Source organism: Ranitomeya variabilis, chromosome 2 (assembly GCF_051348905.1).
Source record: "Ranitomeya variabilis isolate aRanVar5 chromosome 2, aRanVar5.hap1, whole genome shotgun sequence".
NCBI lineage: Eukaryota > Metazoa > Chordata > Amphibia > Anura > Dendrobatidae > Ranitomeya > Ranitomeya variabilis.
This window is the reverse complement of record NC_135233.1, coordinates 304,339,608-304,357,481: the sequence shown is the minus strand read 5'-3', so window position 1 is coordinate 304,357,481 and position 17,874 is coordinate 304,339,608. Positions and strand designations below refer to the sequence as shown.

The following is a 17,874-nucleotide window of genomic DNA, read 5'->3' as shown; positions in this document are numbered from 1 at the left end:
AGAAAGAAAGCGACGCCATCATGAGGATTCATGGACGTCCCCGTTATGGCCAGCGGCTGCTGGTCAAGGCTCTCTCTTCCTGCAAGTCAATTGGCTTTAGCCTTCTGACCGATTCAGGAAATCCCAATGCAATTGAAGAACTCTGCTGAAGGATTCCTTCCAGGCCACCAAATCTGCCACCATTACAGCGGTCAGGAGCTTCAGGTCAGTTGCTATAAAAAGACATAAAGACCATGTCATCAGCCAAGACAGCGGTGAGAAGAGCCCAACCTACATAGTAGGTGATACTGAGCCCACTTCTAGCATTGCAGGAGTGAGTGGCGACAGCACCCACCCTGTTAGCCTAATGACTTTGTTAGCCTAATGGCTTTGGTTTTATTCTGTGTTGGTTTTGATATAGTTCATCCTTGTTAATACTTTAAGCTCCTACTGCTTCGCTACCGAACTGGTTCATCTAGAGCCAGCAGGAGGGTGTATACTGCAGGGGAGGAGTTAATCTTTCTATATTCACTTAGTGTCCTCCTAGTGGCAGCAGCATAACACCCATGGTCCTGTCCCCCCCAATGATTGGCTCGGAGAAAAGGATTTTACGGTGAGTACACAAAAATCCCTGTTTTCACTACGCAAAAAAAAGAAAATCAGTGTGTACATAATTTACCTCCCCCAAAACGAGAAATGCCAGAACTACATCACTTTATTTATTGGCATGATCCTAGTAGTTTTGTGCTTCCTCACGTGATGAAACAATAATTGTTCACAGCAAAATGTGCCGCTATATCAAGAACAATACAAGTTGAAGGCATATGATTGAGTACAGGACTGGTCGCCAGGCTATGCCACTCGCGCCTGAAGAAAAACTTGTTAGACGAGTATTTTCATTGTTGCTGCATGTTGATGTTGGATCTGTTTGAGAGAGAAAAATGAGACAAATAGGAAAGTATTAATTCTGTGCCAGAAAGCCCAACTAGACCTAACAATAGTCACAGATCTATGCAATACATGGTGGCTTTTGTTTCTTAAAGGGATTGTTTTATCATAAAATGTATTTTCCATCTCTCTAATCAGATCCCTTTACCTAAAAGCCGAAGCCTCACTAGCGAGCAGAGGATCTTGCTTTGTAACTGGTCCATGTATTTATTGGCTAAGAATTATGGAGATAACCACCGCATCTGGGGTGGCTGAGCATGTGCAACATCACACAGGGGAGCCCAGTTCTCAGGATTGGTGGAGGCCAACTTGGGACCTCCAGTGATGATCATCCTGTGGAGAATATATCTAGTGGGTAAACACCTTTAATTGTCAACAACATCTGTACAAGTTTCATTAAACCATGTCTTATGATAAATTCTCTGGTAACAGTAACTTGACTCCATGATGTTGTGCCGGCCCATCACACTTACCTTTATAGATAACCGCAGACCTGACTCCGAGCCAATAGATGTCAAACGCCTCTGCTACTGTGGCTCTGATGAAAAACGAGTTGGTCATAAATTAATCTATAATCATTTATATGCACACTAGATGGTAGCCCGATTCTAACACATTGGGTATTCTAGAATATGTATGTAGTTTATTTATGAAGATTTTAGAATAATACATTGAATACACAGGATTCGGCTGGCCGCGACCAATTAGCGAAGCGTGGTTCAAATCCCGTGCCAATTCGTGGCCGGACTGCGCCTGTCGCTGATTGTTCGTGGCCGGCCATGTAGTATATAACAGCCCATGTAGTAAATAGCACAGCCACGTAGTATATTGCTCAGCCACGTAGTATATAGCACAGCCCACGGAGTATATAGCACAGCCCACGGAGTAAATAGCACAGCCACATAGTATATAGCACAGCCCATGGAGTGTATAACAGCCCACATAGCATATAACACAGCCACGTAGTTTATAACAGCCCATGTAGCATATAACACAGCTCACGTAGTATATAACAGCCCACGCACGCAGTATATAACACAGCCCACGTAGTGTATGACACAGCCCACGTAGTGTATGACACAGCCCACGTAGTGTATAACACAGCCCACGCAGTATATTGCACAGCCCACGTAGTACATTGCACAGCCCACGTAGTATATTGCACAGCCCACGCAGTATATTGCATAGCCCAAGCAGTATATTGCACAGCCCACGTAGTATATTGCACAGCCCACGCAGTATATTGCACAGCCCACGTAGTATATTGCACAGCCCACGTAGTAAATTGCACAGCCCACGTAGTAAATTGCACAGCCCACGTAGTATATTGCACAGCCCACGTAGTATATTGCACAGCCCACGTAGTATATAGCACAGCCCACGCAGTATATAGCACAGCCCACGCAGTATATTGCATAGCCCAAGCAGTATATTGCACAGCCCACGTAGTATATTGCACAGCCCACGCAGTATATTGCACAGCCCACGTAGTATATAGCAATGTGGGCATCATATCCCTGTTAAAAAAAAAGAATTAAAATAAAAAATAGTTCTATACTCACCTTCCTTCCGTTGGCCCCGGATCTAGGCGAAGTGGTTACCGACATTCCTCGCGCGCTCCGGTCCCAAGAGTGCTTTGCTGTCTCACAAGATGATGACGTAGCGGTCTTGCGAGACCGCTACCTCATCATCGCGCGAGACCGCAATGCATGGAGCGGTCACCGGGGCATCGCGAGAAGCGGGAAAGGCCGGTTCTGGATCTGAGGGGCCGACGGACAGTGAGTATATAACGATTTTTTATTTTTTAAATTATTTTTAACATTAGATCTTTTTACTATTGATGCCGCATAGGCAGCATCAATAGTAAAAAGTTGGTCACACAGGGTTAATAGCAGCGGTAACGGAGTGCGTTACCCGTGGCATAACGCGTTCCGTTACCGCTGCCATTAACCCTGTGTGAGCGCTGAGTGGAGGGGAGTATGGAGCGGGCACTGACTGCGGGGAGTAAGGAGCGGCCATTTTGCCGCCGGACTGTGCCCGTCGCTGATTGGTCATGGCCGTTTTGCCGCGACCAATCAGCGACTTGGATTTCCATGACAGACAGAGGCTGCGACCAATGAATATCCGTGACAGACAGACAGAAAGACAGACAGACGGAAGTGACTCTTAGACAATTATATAGTAGATTCTATTACAATTAGAAATGACCGCACCTAAGGGGTTACATATTCATTCATCTCATGTCCGATGTGGACATTGAACAGAGTGCTAATATCTATGATCAAATGAGTCCATAGTGGTCCCATCGATGGTGCATACATCTGTCCACATGAACAGATTATTGCTTCATTCCCAAACCAAGAACACAAGGCCTCCTCTACATTCAGCTTGCAGAATACATAAAAGCACGACGCCATCTTTTCTAGAAGAACCTGTGAATATTCCACAATGCCTTGGCTACCCTGAGTTACAATTTGCAGGATCGTGGTCCACCAGCCATGCTGGTAGTCTGCGGCAGAAGGACTTGCACACTGTGAACTTCCTACTGCCTTCCGGCAGGGTCTTCTGATTGACGTGGAGCATGTTATGAAGTTACTTAGGTATACAAAGAGAAGAGGAACTGAGGATGCTGGCAGGTAGTAGGAAGTTTGCATTGCTTTTGACTGGCCGCCGGAGCAGACGCCTGCAAAATCTATTGCTCAACTCCAGCCATAATACATTGAGTTGAATGCAATCTTGCTGCTGTCAATCAATATTTAAAAGGGTTATCTCTCTGGGCCTTTTTTTCCCTATGGGTCTAAGCACTTATCAGCAGATAGTTGATAATTTGTGTACATCTCATCTACTCAGCTGGTGTATTATTCCGATTCTGTATTTCTACATGCAAATCTGCCCTGAAAATATGATTTCTATGTTAATAATTCCAACGGATCTGTAAAAAACAGATTCGGACTAGTGTATGCTTTGATTTTATTTCACATGGACCTGTTGCAGACGCGGCACCCTGTGGGTTGTAATGCGACTCATTGACTGCAATGTGGCAGCGACATTGAGTGATCCTTGTCACGGAAAAGAAAAAACGTAGCTTATTCCATCAAAATCTACAGTTTGACAACAAGTCAACAGGAATCATTGAATTAGGTATTTCTTTATCGCTTCATTGGGGACACAGGTAACCATGGGTTTATGCTGCTGTCGCTAGGAGGCTGACACTATGTAAAAAAAGGAAAATAGCTCCTCCGTTGTATACACCCACCGACAGGCACAATACCTCAGTTTAAGCTTAGTGTCTGTAGGAGGCGGTCCGGGATCTGATCCCAGATTTGTCTTTTCCTTTTCAGGTCACCTGTTGTGTTTTATTAATCTTTTTCCTTTGTCTTTCAGGTTCTTCAGCTTCAGGGTAACAGGGTGTAATGTCTCACCCTGTTTTCCCACACTTATGCGACCGAGAGAGCAGTGTGGTGTCACCCACATCGCCCACTCTCGGACCCGCAGGCAGGACTTTATCCCCTGTCACCTTTACTGGTGTTTCAGGGTGATTACTGATGGCCAGTCCTTGTTTTTTCCCCTCCTCACCCCTCTCCTCGGAGGGGTCTGAGAGGAAGACGGTGGTCACCAGCTGGGACCTCCCCCCTTCTTGTAAGGGGTTGATGCCGTCTTCTGCACCATCCGGAGACGGTGCGGGAAGGAGGATCCTGGTTTCCAGTGACCCTCACCCACCCCGAGGGCTCCTGATGTGATTCTCGTCAGTGAAGAGGGATTCGGGACTCACCTTTTACAGGTACACTATGTCTCTTTCTCTGTCCCCGGCAGCTACCCGCCTGCCTCACTGTTTACGCGTGACAGAACTCCGCACAGAATATGGCATCACTGAACAACAGCAGCCATCTTTTCTTCATGCTTGTGCTTAGTTAACACCCTCTTTTTGTCCTGGCCACAGCCACACCCCCCGCAATAAGCGCGTATTTATCGCGTGCTTTTTTCCCTATTAAGGGGCCTCCTCTCACTGACCGATGCAGTCCTATGGCGGCACAGCCAATAAGAAGGGCCCCTATTCCCTGATACCGTCAGACATGGCCAATTTTCATGCCGGACTAGGACCTTAGTTAATGCCTGTCATTGCGGGTGCCGAGGCTTTGCATAATTGCATGTCCTCTGTTAATTTAGCCCCCGGCTTTGGGCCTTCTCCCGGACTCTGTGTAGCCAGGGCCCCGCCAATAAGCTGTCGCTATCCGCTTAGCCACGTCCCCTTGCTGGACTCTCGGCTAATTAGGGCACGCCGTACGATGAGGCCTGTCTCCTGGCCTAATAAGAGAGTGTGTTTTCTCTATCCCTCTCTCCAGAGACGCCCCCACAGGGGGGACATAGTGTATCTCTGCCTGCAAAGTGTGTGAAGATTCGAAAGCGTATGAAGAATCGTACAGTCGCATCGTCTTCCGGTTCCAAAGGGCACAACAGGCATCCATCACTTCACCTGCACTGGATCTGGGGACACTGCAGCCTGAGCAGTGACAGCGCCATCTCTGTTATAGGTAGAACCAGCCAAGACTGGTTAATTTCTCTCTTTACAAGGGCTTAGCTCTCCCCAGTTGTAGCCCTAGTCTATCACTTATGTCCAACCTCAGGGAGGCCCATTCCTGTCCCTATAATCCTGGCGCCTGTGCCATCTGTAAAAGAAAAGTGGCATTCAGAAAAACCCTCTAACGCTCAGGATGAGAGCACTCCCCTCCCTCCGGAGTGGGCTGTTGCCATATCACAGTCGGTCTCAGATCTGACTGAAGTCTCACAGTCCCTGGTCCAGGTCCTGGAGCGACCTCCACATTTGTTTCTGACACCAGTGCTCCGAACACCTCTCACGGTGATTCGCACGCACATGACCGCGACCTTCACAGGGACAAACCGGGTACAAAGCAAAGGAAGCTGCGGGTCCCTCTACTTTCTCCTGGATGCATTCCTCATCCCATGCCCCCTCCTTGGAGGCGGCTTTTGGGATTGGATATGGATTCCCATTCTGAGTCTGAGTCCGATTCGGACCAGACCTGAAAGATGCAAGATATGCTCAATAGCCTCATCTTGGCAAATTACCAAAATTCTGAACCTAAGGGAGGACGAGGCACCTGCTCAGGAGTTTTCCCTAATCTCAGGGAAGTGGTCATGATTATGAACACCCTGAAAAGCGCTTCCCAGGTAGGGAAGCTACAGATCCACTACCCCTTTAGCCCATACCTTCTTGATAAATGGGCAGAATCCCTAATGTGGATCCTCCAGCTTCTCGCCTGTCTTCCAAGACAGCCTTGTCTCTACTGATCAGTGCATCACTTAAGGATTTTACAGGTAGACAGATTGTATGCTTTGCTAAGTCAGCTTTTAAAGCAGCTGGTGCCTCTCTCTGTCCCATATGTGCCTACACCTGGGTGTCAAAATCCCAGCCTGCCGAGGCAAGAATGCTTACTCAGGGTATTCTAGCGGCAGCTTCTCCGGATGGGATGCCAGATCTGGCAGATCAGATTGCCCATGCCGGCAAATATCTCGGGACCACTCCCTTTTGATGTGGCTGGTTGATTGGCCTTGGCTACCAGCAACATCGTCGCTATACACCGCATTCTCTGGCCTCACTGGCCGTGCCTTCCAAGGCTCTAGTCCTTTTGGATCAAAGCTGGATCAAATAATTTCGTATGCCACCGGTGGGAACAGCACCTCGATTTCCCGGATTAAGTCTAAATGTCCTTTTAATAGGAAAAGGATGTTTCAATCGCTAGAGATATAGCGACTTCCGGCTACAAAATTGACTTTTCTCTTCCCTTCCCCCAGGAATAAGTTTCCTTCTGACATACGTCGCAGGCCCCAGGAGTTCTTCAGGCCGTCTTTTTCCTACCACGCACAGAAGTGATCGTACCCGTCCCCAGAAACGTACAGTTTTTCGGGGTTCTACTCTATTCTTCTCATAGTCCCGAAAGAAGACGGACCGCTACCTCTGTTTTTGGACCTCGAGCGGTTTACCTGTCACGTTCGGTTGTGTCTTTTCAGGACTGAGTCCCTACGTTCGGTTATTACTTCCATGGACTCGGGAGAATTCTTCACATTCCTGTTTGTGTTTTAGCATCAGAGGTTCCTATGGTGTGTGATCCAGGAGGGTCTTTATCAGTTCACGGCCCTTCCTTTTGACCTGGCCTCTGCTCCCAGACTAGTCACGTCATGGCAACGGTCATGGACATCCTTCTCTCCACGGTTTTTTTCATATTTCCCTACTTGGACGATCTTCTGATCAAGGAGCTGTCCCGCTGAGTCTGCAACCAGAGTCTTCAGTTTACTCTGGATACTCTGGTCCATCTCAGCTACATTATATCAGAGAGAAGTTCTCCTTCACCTTTTCTTGGCACCTAGTGTTTCTACGTATAAGGTTCGACACGACCCAAGCCCGTGGAGAGGTTTTTCATCCCTCTGCCAGGGGATCCGTACACTAAAGCATCCAGCTTCTCTCCTCCTACAGTCCTGCATGAGAGTTCTAGGGGAAAGGGATTGTCACCATGGAAGCCGTTCTTTTGCCCAGTTCCATGCCCGTCCTCTTCAGCTGGCCCTCAGATCATCTCCCTAGATGATCCCGTGCTTCTACCTCAGGGTGAGGCAGTCCCTCACCTAGTGACGCTGTCGGCATCAGTCCTATGAAGGAAGTCCTTCCTTCCTCTCTGGTGGCAGGTCATCACCTCCGACAGCAGTCTCGTTTGGGAGCCGCTTTTTCTTTGTCACACAGCGCAGGGCCACTGGAACGCCAAAGAGGCCTCTCTCCCTGTCAATCTCCTGGAGATCAGGGCAATTTTTTCTTTGCTCTTCGCCACTGGCAATCTCTCTTTCTGAGCTAGCCGGTCTGCATACAGTCGGACAATGCCACAGCCGAGACCTACATAAACTGTCAAGGCGGAACTCGCAGCAAACAAGTTATGATAGAGGTAACAAGGACTCTGCGATGGGCAGAACGTCTCGTTTCTGCCATATCAGCCGTGCACATTCCGAGGGTAGAAAGTTGGGCAGCCGATTTTCTGAGCCATCAGGGTCTCGCTTCGGGCGGGTGGTTGCTCAGCCCCGCCGTCTTCATCCAGATATGCTGAAATGGGGCTCTCCGGACATCGTCCTCATGGCATCTCGGATAAACCACGAGGTTCCTTGGTTCGTAGCCAGGTCCCGGGATCCGCTAGCCACCTGTTGAGATGCTCTAGTAGTATCGTGGTCACAGTTCCAACTGCCTTGTCTTTCTCTGTCTCTCTCGTCTGAGCGTCATGAAAAGGATAAAGGAAGAAGAGATCCCTATAATCCTGATTGCTCCGGACTGGCCAAGAAGGGCCTGTGAACATGTTCATGGACGCCCCTTGGAAGCTTCCAGGCCGTCCAGATCTTCTCTTAAGGTTCCCTCTTCCACCAGAGTTTATAGTCTCTGAGTTTAACAGCATGGCCGTTGAGATCGTAGTCCTGAGGGAGGCTGTTTTTTTCCCATCTGGTCATTCAGACCATGATTAGGGCCAGGAAACCAGCATCCTTGCGTATCTAATACAAATACTGAAAGGCCTTCTTCCGTTGGAGTGTGGACTAGGGTTTGGTCCCTATGTCCTTTTTTCTCTTCTTTCCATTCTTGGTTCTTCTACAAGCGGGTCTTAACTTGGCTCTATCGTTTCGGTCAACTCTTTTCCAAAGAAATCTGGCTTTTTGTTCCCAGGTAAAAGACCTTTCTTCAAGGAGTCACCCACCGGGTAACTCCTTATCGTCTTCCGATAGATCCATGGATTTTTAACTTTGTCTTTTGCGCGCTGCAGAACGCCCCTGTTGAGCCCATTCAAGACATCATGCCTTTTTTCTCCTGTCTTGGACAGTTGTCTTAGTTAAATTACGTCCATCAGGACAGTTTCCGAGTTAGCGGCATTGTCCTGCCGTTCCCCGCTCCTGATTCTATATCAGGACAAGGTAGTTCTCAGGCCTGTTCCTTCCTTTCTACCCATGGTGGTCTTTTCATTTCTTATTAATGAAGACATTGTCCTTCCTTCTGTGTCTCTCCGGTCCATCTCCTGGAGGTCCCTCTACAAGCTGGATCCCGTCACAGCTATCCGAGTCTACCTTTCAAGGACTGCTCCCTTTCCTCAATCTGATGCCCTGTTTGTCATCTCTGAGGGTTATCTGTCATGATTCTCAATGGCGAGAGAACATAGCCCAGCATATATGAGAACTAGCTCTTGGAAGATGGAAACTATACTGACCATGAACTAAACCTGCCGCACAACTAGAAGTGGCCGGGTAGCATGCCTACGTTTTTTTATCCCTAGATGCCCAGCGCCAGCCGGAGAACTACCTAATCCTAGCAGAGGAAAAGACAGTCCTGGCTCACCTCTAGAGAAATTTTCCCAAAAGGCAGACAGAGGCCCCCACATATATTGGCGGTTATTTTAGATGAAAAGACAAACGTAGTATGAAAATAGATTTAGCAAAATCGAGGTCCGCTTACTAGATAGCAGGAAGACAGAAAGGGCACTTTCATGGTCAGCAGAAAACCCTATCAAAACACCATCCAGAAATTACTTTAAGACTCTAGCATTAACTCATAACACCAGAGTGGCAATTTCCGATCACAAGAGCTTTCCAGACACAGTAACGAAACAGCAGCTGTGAACAGGAACAAAATGCAAAAACACACAAGGACAAAAGTCCAACTTAGCTGGGGGTTGTCTAGTAGCAGGAACAAGCACAGAAGGCTTCTGATTACATTGTTGACCGGCATGAAACTGACAGAGGAGCAAGGTTATATAGCGACTCCCACATCCTGATAGGAGCAGGTGAACAGAGGGGATGATGCACACAAGTTCAATTCCACAAGTGGCCACCGGGGGAGCCCAGAATCCAATTTCACAACAGTTATCTTAATGGACTCCTAGCTTCTAAGTTCACTATTGCCTTGGAGGCATTCCACGTTCAGGACAAACAGCCTCTTCCGGGGGTGAAGGCTCACTCTGCTCTGCGGTGGGGGCCTCCTGGGCTGTTCGTTACCAGGATTTGGCTTTCCAGATTGTAAAGCCGCAACCTGGTCATCTTTGCACTCCTTTGCGAGTTTTTTACAGTGTTCATACCCATGCCTCGTCTGACACAGGCCTGGGAAGGAAGGTGCTGCAGGCGGCAGTTTTGCACCGGCCAACCCGAGTCCATTTATTCCTTGAATCTTCCTGTTTTGGTTGCTTCTCCTACTGCTTTAACACTAGCTGAGGTACCTTGTGCCTGTCGGTGGGTGTACACTGCGGAGGAGGAGCTATTTTCCTTTTTTTACATAGTGTCAGCCTCCTAGCGACAGCAACATACTCCCATGGTTACCTGTGTCCCCCCAATGAAGGCTCCAAGAAAGAGATTTTACGGTCAGTACCAAAAATCCCTCTTTCTTACTCTTCCCTATGGAATCTGTTAATGATTTACTCCACTCACCATTAGTGACCATGTGCTTAACAAAGAAAGATTTCTAGAGAATACAATTATCCATCTCTTAATTTTGTTCTCCAGCGCTCCTTACTTACATGAAGAACAGGTTATGTGGACAAGATGAGTTTGGGGGCATCCAGACATATGTAGCGTGCTCGTCCTTTATGTTGGTGTTAGAGTGGGTAATAGAACCAAACGGATTGTCAGGGCACTGCAATAAAAAAAAATGACCACAGATGTTCACTTTTAGTTCATGTATACCAGCGATAGGAGTAGGCCCGATAATAAGTAAGACTTGCATATAAACCACATGATTGGCCATGGCCAGATATATCCGCACTGGAACATGACACTTGGGGCTATGTGAAACTCAGTATTGTAACAATCCACAACATGGACCCCAAACTTTTTTTTTTTAAAGACATTGAATGTCAACTTTCTTTTCTTCCAACGTTATGATCTCCCCTATGATGTGCTAATGATCAGTAGCAGTTATCCTTATACTGTGTGATACGACTGTCACTGCGACATAAGAATGTGAGAAGATCAGGTTAGGACAATGTTCACATGGCCGTATTTTCGGTCTGAATACGTCGATGGACAGCAGTAGGACCTACGTGTTTCAATAGAACTGTTCAGATTTGTCACGGTCAGCTGCAGCCGCAGATGCGGCCCAACCCATAGACGCCCCCAAGCCGACCGACCTCAGAATGCATAGGGCGCGCATCCCTCGGGGACGCAATACAGACCCTTTAAACCACAGAGGGGGACCCGGGCCTACCCGAACTAGGGGAGGGCAGAGACCGGGGTTCTGTGGCAGCTGAGCATGTGGACAAAGAGACATGTAGGACTTGATTACACCATTCAGGCGCCTGGCAGACTCAAGGTAAATTAAATTTTTGTGGTCAGTCAATACCACCACCTGATGTCTGGCCCCCTCAAGCCAGTGACGCCACTCCTCAAAAGCCCACTTCATGGCCAAAAGCTCCCGATTCCCAATATCATAATTCCGCTCGGCGGGCGAAAATTTACGGGAAAAAAAAGCACAAGGTCTCATCACGGAGCAGTCGGAACTTCTCTGCGACAACACCGCCCCAGCTCCGATTTCAGAAGCGTCGACCTCAACCTGAAAAGGAAGAGCAACATCAGGCTGACGCAACACTGGGGCGGAAGAAAAGCGGCGCTTGAGCTCCCGAAAAGCCTCCACAGCATCAGGGGACCAATCAGCAACATCAGCACCCTTCTTAGTCAAATCAGTCAATGGTTTTACAACATCAGAAAAACCAGCAATAAATCGACGATAAAAGTTAGCAAAGCCCAAAAATTTCTGAAGACTCTTAAGAGAAGAGGGTTGCGTCCAATCACCAATAGCCTGAACCTTGACAGGATCCATCTCGATGGAAGAGGGGGAAAAAATGTATCCCAAGAAGGAAATCTTCTGAACCCCAAAAACACACTTAGAACCCTTCACACACAAGGAATTAGACCGCAAAACCTGAAAAACCCTCCTGACCTGCTGGACATGAGAGTCCCAGTCATCCGAAAAAATCAGAATATCATCCAGATACACAATCATAAATTTATCCAAATAATCGCGGAAAATGTCATGCATAAAGGACTGGAAGACTGAAGGGGCATTTGAAAGACCAAAAGGCATCACCAAATACTCAAAATGGCCCTCGGGCGTATTAAATGCGGTTTTCCACTCATCCCCCTGCTTGATTCGCACCAAATTATACGCCCCACGGAGATCAATCTTAGAGAACCACTTGGCCCCCTTTATACGAGCAAACAAATCAGTAAGCAGTGGTAACGGATATTGATATTTAACCGTGATTTTATTCAAAAGTCGATAATCAATACACGGCCTCAAAGAGCTGTCTTTCTTAGACACAAAGAAAAAACCGGCTCCTAAGGGAGATGACGAAGGACGAATATGTCCCTTTTCCAAGGACTCCTTTATATATTCTCGCATAGCAGCGTGTTCAGGCACAGACAGATTAAATAAACGCCCCTTAGGGTATTTACTACCCGGAATCAAGTCTATGGCACAATCGCACTCCCGGTGCGGAGGTAGTGAACCAACCTTGGGTTCTTCAAAAACGTCACGAAAGTCAGACAAGAATTCAGGAATCTCAGAGGGAATAGATGATGAAATGGAAACCAAAGGTATGTCCCCATGAGTTCCTTTACATCCCCAGCTTAACACAGACATAGCTCTCCAGTCGAGGACTGGGTTATGAGATTGCAGCCATGGCAATCCCAGCACCAAAACATCATGTAGATTATACAGCACTAGAAAGCGAATAACCTCCTGGTGATCCGGATTAACACGCATAGTCACTTGTGTCCAGTATTGTGGTTTATTACTAGCCAATGGGGTGGAGTCAATCCCTTTCAGAGGTATCGGAGCCTCCAATGGCTCCAAATCATACCCACAGCGTTTGGCAAAGGACCAATCCATAAGACTCAAAGCAGCGCCAGAGTCGACATAGGCGTCCGCGGTAATAGATGACAAAGAACAAATCAGGGTCACAGATAGAATAAACTTAGACTGTAAAGTGCTAATTGAAACAGACTTGTCAGGCTTCTTAGTACGCTTAAAGCATGCTGATATAACATGAGTTGAATCACCACAATAGAAGCACAACCCATTTTTTCGTCTAAAATTCTGCCGCTCGCTTCTGGACAGAATTCTATCACATTGCATATTTTCTGGCGTTTTCTCAGTAGACACCGCCAAATGGTGCACAGGTTTGCGCTCCCGCAGACGCCTATCGATCTGAATAGCCATCGTCATGGACTCATTCAGACTTGCAGGCACAGGGAACCCCACCATAACATCCTTAATGGCATCAGAGAGACCTTCTCTGAAAATCGCCGCCAGGGCGCACTCATTCCACTGAGTAAGCACAGACCATTTGCGGAATTTTTGGCAGTATATTTCAGCTTCATCTTGCCCCTGAGACAAGGACATCAAGGCCTTTTCCGCCTGAAGCTCTAAATGAGGTTCCTCATAAAGCAACCCCAAGGCCAGAAAAAACGCATCCACACTGAGCAACGCAGGATCCCCTGGTGCCAATGCAAAAGCCCAGTCTTGAGGGTCGCCCCGGAGCAAGGAAATTACAATCCTGACCTGCTGTGCAGGGTCTCCGGCAGAGCGAGACTTCAGGGACAAAAACAATTTGCAACTATTTTTAAAATTTTGAAAGTGAGATCTATTCCCCGAGAAGAACTCAGGCAAAGGAATTCTAGGCTCAGACATAGGTGCATGAACAACAAAATCTTGCAAATTTTGTACTTTTGTGGCGAGATTATTCAAACCTGTAGCTACACTCTGAAGATCCATTTGAAACAGGTGAACACAGAGCCATTCAAGGATTAGAAGGAGAGAAAGAGAGGAAGGCTGCAGTATAGGCAGACTAGCAAGTGATTCAATTAAGAGCACACTCAGAACTAGAGGGAAAAAAAAAAAAAAAAATTGTAGCAGACTTCTTTTTTCTCTCCTTTCTCAGCCAGTAATTTAACCCTTTTTTGGGCCGGTCAAACTGTCATGATTCTCAATGGCGAGAGAACATAGCCCAGCATATATGAGAACTAGCTCTTGGAAGATGGAAACTATACTGACCATGAACTAAACCTGCCGCACAACTAGAAGTGGCCGGGTAGCATGCCTACGTTTTTTTATCCCTAGATGCCCAGCGCCAGCCGGAGAACTACCTAATCCTAGCAGAGGAAAAGACAGTCCTGGCTCACCTCTAGAGAAATTTTCCCAAAAGGCAGACAGAGGCCCCCACATATATTGGCGGTTATTTTAGATGAAAAGACAAACGTAGTATGAAAATAGATTTAGCAAAATCGAGGTCCGCTTACTAGATAGCAGGAAGACAGAAAGGGCACTTTCATGGTCAGCAGAAAACCCTATCAAAACACCATCCAGAAATTACTTTAAGACTCTAGCATTAACTCATAACACCAGAGTGGCAATTTCCGATCACAAGAGCTTTCCAGACACAGTAACGAAACAGCAGCTGTGAACAAGAACAAAATGCAAAAACACACAAGGACAAAAGTCCAACTTAGCTGGGGGTTGTCTAGTAGCAGGAACAAGCACAGAAGGCTTCTGATTACATTGTTGACCGGCATGAAACTGACAGAGGAGCAAGGTTATATAGCGACTCCCACATCCTGATAGGAGCAGGTGAACAGAGGGGATGATGCACACAAGTTCAATTCCACAAGTGGCCACCGGGGGAGCCCAGAATCCAATTTCACAACGGTACCCCCCCCTCAAGGAGGGGGCACCGAACCCTCACCAGAACCACCAGGGCGATCAGGATGAGCCCTATGAAAGGCACGGACAAGATCGGAGGCATGAACATCAGAGGCAGTGACCCAAGAATTATCCTCCTGACCGTATCCCTTCCATTTGACCAGATACTGGAGTTTCCGTCTGGAAACACGAGAGTCTAAGATCTTTTCCACAACGTACTCCAACTCACCCTCAACCAACACCGGAGCAGGAGGCTCAACGGAAGGCACAGCCGGTACCTCATACCTGCGCAACAATGACCGATGAAAAACATTATGAATCGAAAAGGATGCAGGGAGGTCCAAACGGAAGGACACAGGGTTAAGAATCTCCAATATCTTGTACGGGCCGATGAACCGAGGCTTAAATTTAGGAGAAGAAACCCTCATAGGGACAAAACGAGAAGACAACCACACCAAGTCCCCAACACAAAGCCGAGGACCAACACGACGACGGCGGTTGGCAAAAAGCTGAGTCTTCTCCTGCGACAACTTCAAATTGTCCACCACCTGCCCCCAAATCTGATGCAACCTCTCCACCACAGCATCCACTCCAGGACAATCCGAAGATTCCACTTGACCGGAGGAAAATCGAGGATGAAACCCCGAATTACAGAAAAACGGGGACACCAAGGTGGCAGAGCTGGCCCGATTATTGAGGGCGAACTCCGCCAAAGGCAAAAAAGCAACCCAATCATCCTGATCCGCAGACACAAAACACCTCAAATATGTCTCCAAGGTCTGATTAGTCCGCTCGGTCTGGCCATTAGTCTGAGGATGGAAAGCAGACGAAAAAGACAAATCTATGCCCATCCTAGCACAGAATGCCCGCCAAAATCTAGACACGAATTGGGTCCCTCTGTCAGAAACGATATTCTCCGGAATACCATGCAAACGAACAACATTTTGAAAAAACAGAGGAACCAACTCGGAAGAAGAAGGCAACTTAGGCAAGGGAACCAGATGGACCATCTTAGAAAAACGGTCACACACCACCCAGATGACAGACATCTTCTGAGAAACAGGCAGATCCGAAATAAAATCCATCGAGATGTGCGTCCAAGGCCTCTTCGGGATAGGCAAGGGTAACAACAATCCACTAGCCTGAGAGCAACAAGGCTTGGCCCGAGCACAAACGTCACAAGACTGCACAAAGCCTCGCACATCTCGTGACAGGGAAGGCCACCAGAAGGACCTTGCCACCAAATCCCTGGTACCAAAGATTCCAGGATGACCTGCCAACGCAGAAGATTGAACCTCAGAGATGACTCTACTGGTCCAATCATCAGGAACAAACAGTCTACCAGGTGGGCAACGATCAGGTCTATCCGCCTGAAACTCCTGCAAGGCCCGCCGCAGGTCTGGAGAAACGGCAGACAATATCACTCCATCTTTAAGGATACCTGTGGGCTCAGAATTACCAGGGGAGTCAGGCTCAAAACTCCTAGAAAGGGCATCCGCCTTAACATTCTTAGAACCCGGTAGGTAAGACACCACAAAATTAAACCGAGAGAAAAACAGCGACCAGCGCGCCTGTCTAGGATTCAGGCGCCTGGCAGACTCAAGGTAAATTAAATTTTTGTGGTCAGTCAATACCACCACCTGATGTCTGGCCCCCTCAAGCCAGTGACGCCACTCCTCAAAAGCCCACTTCATGGCCAAAAGCTCCCGATTCCCAATATCATAATTCCGCTCGGCGGGCGAAAATTTACGGGAAAAAAAAAGCACAAGGTCTCATCACGGAGCAGTCGGAACTTCTCTGCGACAACACCGCCCCAGCTCCGATTTCAGAAGCGTCGACCTCAACCTGAAAAGGAAGAGCAACATCAGGCTGACGCAACACTGGGGCGGAAGAAAAGCGGCGCTTGAGCTCCCGAAAGGCCTCCACAGCATCAGGGGACCAATCAGCAACATCAGCACCCTTCTTAGTCAAATCAGTCAATGGTTTTACAACATCAGAAAAACCAGCAATAAATCGACGATAAAAGTTAGCAAAGCCCAAAAATTTCTGAAGACTCTTAAGAGAAGAGGGTTGCGTCCAATCACCAATAGCCTGAACCTTGACAGGATCCATCTCGATGGAAGAGGGGGAAAAAATGTATCCCAAGAAGGAAATCTTCTGAACCCCAAAAACACACTTAGAACCCTTCACACACAAGGAATTAGACCGCAAAACCTGAAAAACCCTCCTGACCTGCTGGACATGAGAGTCCCAGTCATCCGAAAAAATCAGAATATCATCCAGATACACAATCATGAATTTATCCAAATAATCGCGGAAAATGTCATGCATAAAGGACTGGAAGACTGAAGGGGCATTTGAAAGACCAAAAGGCATCACCAAATACTCAAAATGGCCCTCGGGCGTATTAAATGCGGTTTTCCACTCATCCCCCTGCTTGATTCGCACCAAATTATACGCCCCACGGAGATCAATCTTAGAGAACCACTTGGCCCCCTTTATACGAGCAAACAAATCAGTAAGCAGTGGTAACGGATATTGATATTTAACCGTGATTTTATTCAAAAGTCGATAATCAATACACGGCCTCAAAGAGCCGTCTTTCTTAGACACAAAGAAAAAACCGGCTCCTAAGGGAGATGACGAAGGACGAATATGTCCCTTTTCCAAGGACTCCTTTATATATTCTCGCATAGCAGCGTGTTCAGGCACAGACAGATTAAATAAACGCCCCTTAGGGTATTTACTACCCGGAATCAAGTCTATGGCACAATCGCACTCCCGGTGCGGAGGTAGTGAACCAACCTTGGGTTCTTCAAAAACGTCACGAAAGTCAGACAAGAATTCAGGAATCTCAGAGGGAATAGATGATGAAATGGAAACCAAAGGTATGTCCCCATGAGTTCCTTTACATCCCCAGCTTAACACAGACATAGCTCTCCAGTCGAGGACTGGGTTATGAGATTGCAGCCATGGCAATCCCAGCACCAAAACATCATGTAGATTATACAGCACCAGAAAGCGAATAACCTCCTGGTGATCCGGATTAACACGCATAGTCACTTGTGTCCAGTATTGTGGTTTATTACTAGCCAATGGGGTGGAGTCAATCCCTTTCAGAGGTATCGGAGCCTCCAATGGCTCCAAATCATACCCACAGCGTTTGGCAAAGGACCAATCCATAAGACTCAAAGCAGCGCCAGAGTCGACATAGGCGTCCGCGGTAA

At 47.5% G+C, this 17,874-nt stretch overlaps 1 protein-coding gene across 1 annotated transcript in view; it reads right to left on the bottom strand.

The window, feature by feature from the left end:
• Positions 1–590: 590 nt before the first annotated feature.
• The window catches only part of LOC143809369 (putative defense protein 3), a 35,948-nt gene continuing 18,664 nt past the window's right edge, over positions 591–17,874 (bottom strand). The window contains exons 4-5 of the mRNA XM_077292451.1: positions 1,401–1,465; positions 591–903 (exon numbers count right to left, since the gene is read on the bottom strand). Of these exons, the coding sequence (XP_077148566.1) occupies positions 773–903; positions 1,401–1,465 (196 nt within the window). The 3' untranslated portion in view covers positions 591–772. The remainder of the gene's footprint in view (positions 904–1,400; positions 1,466–17,874) is intronic.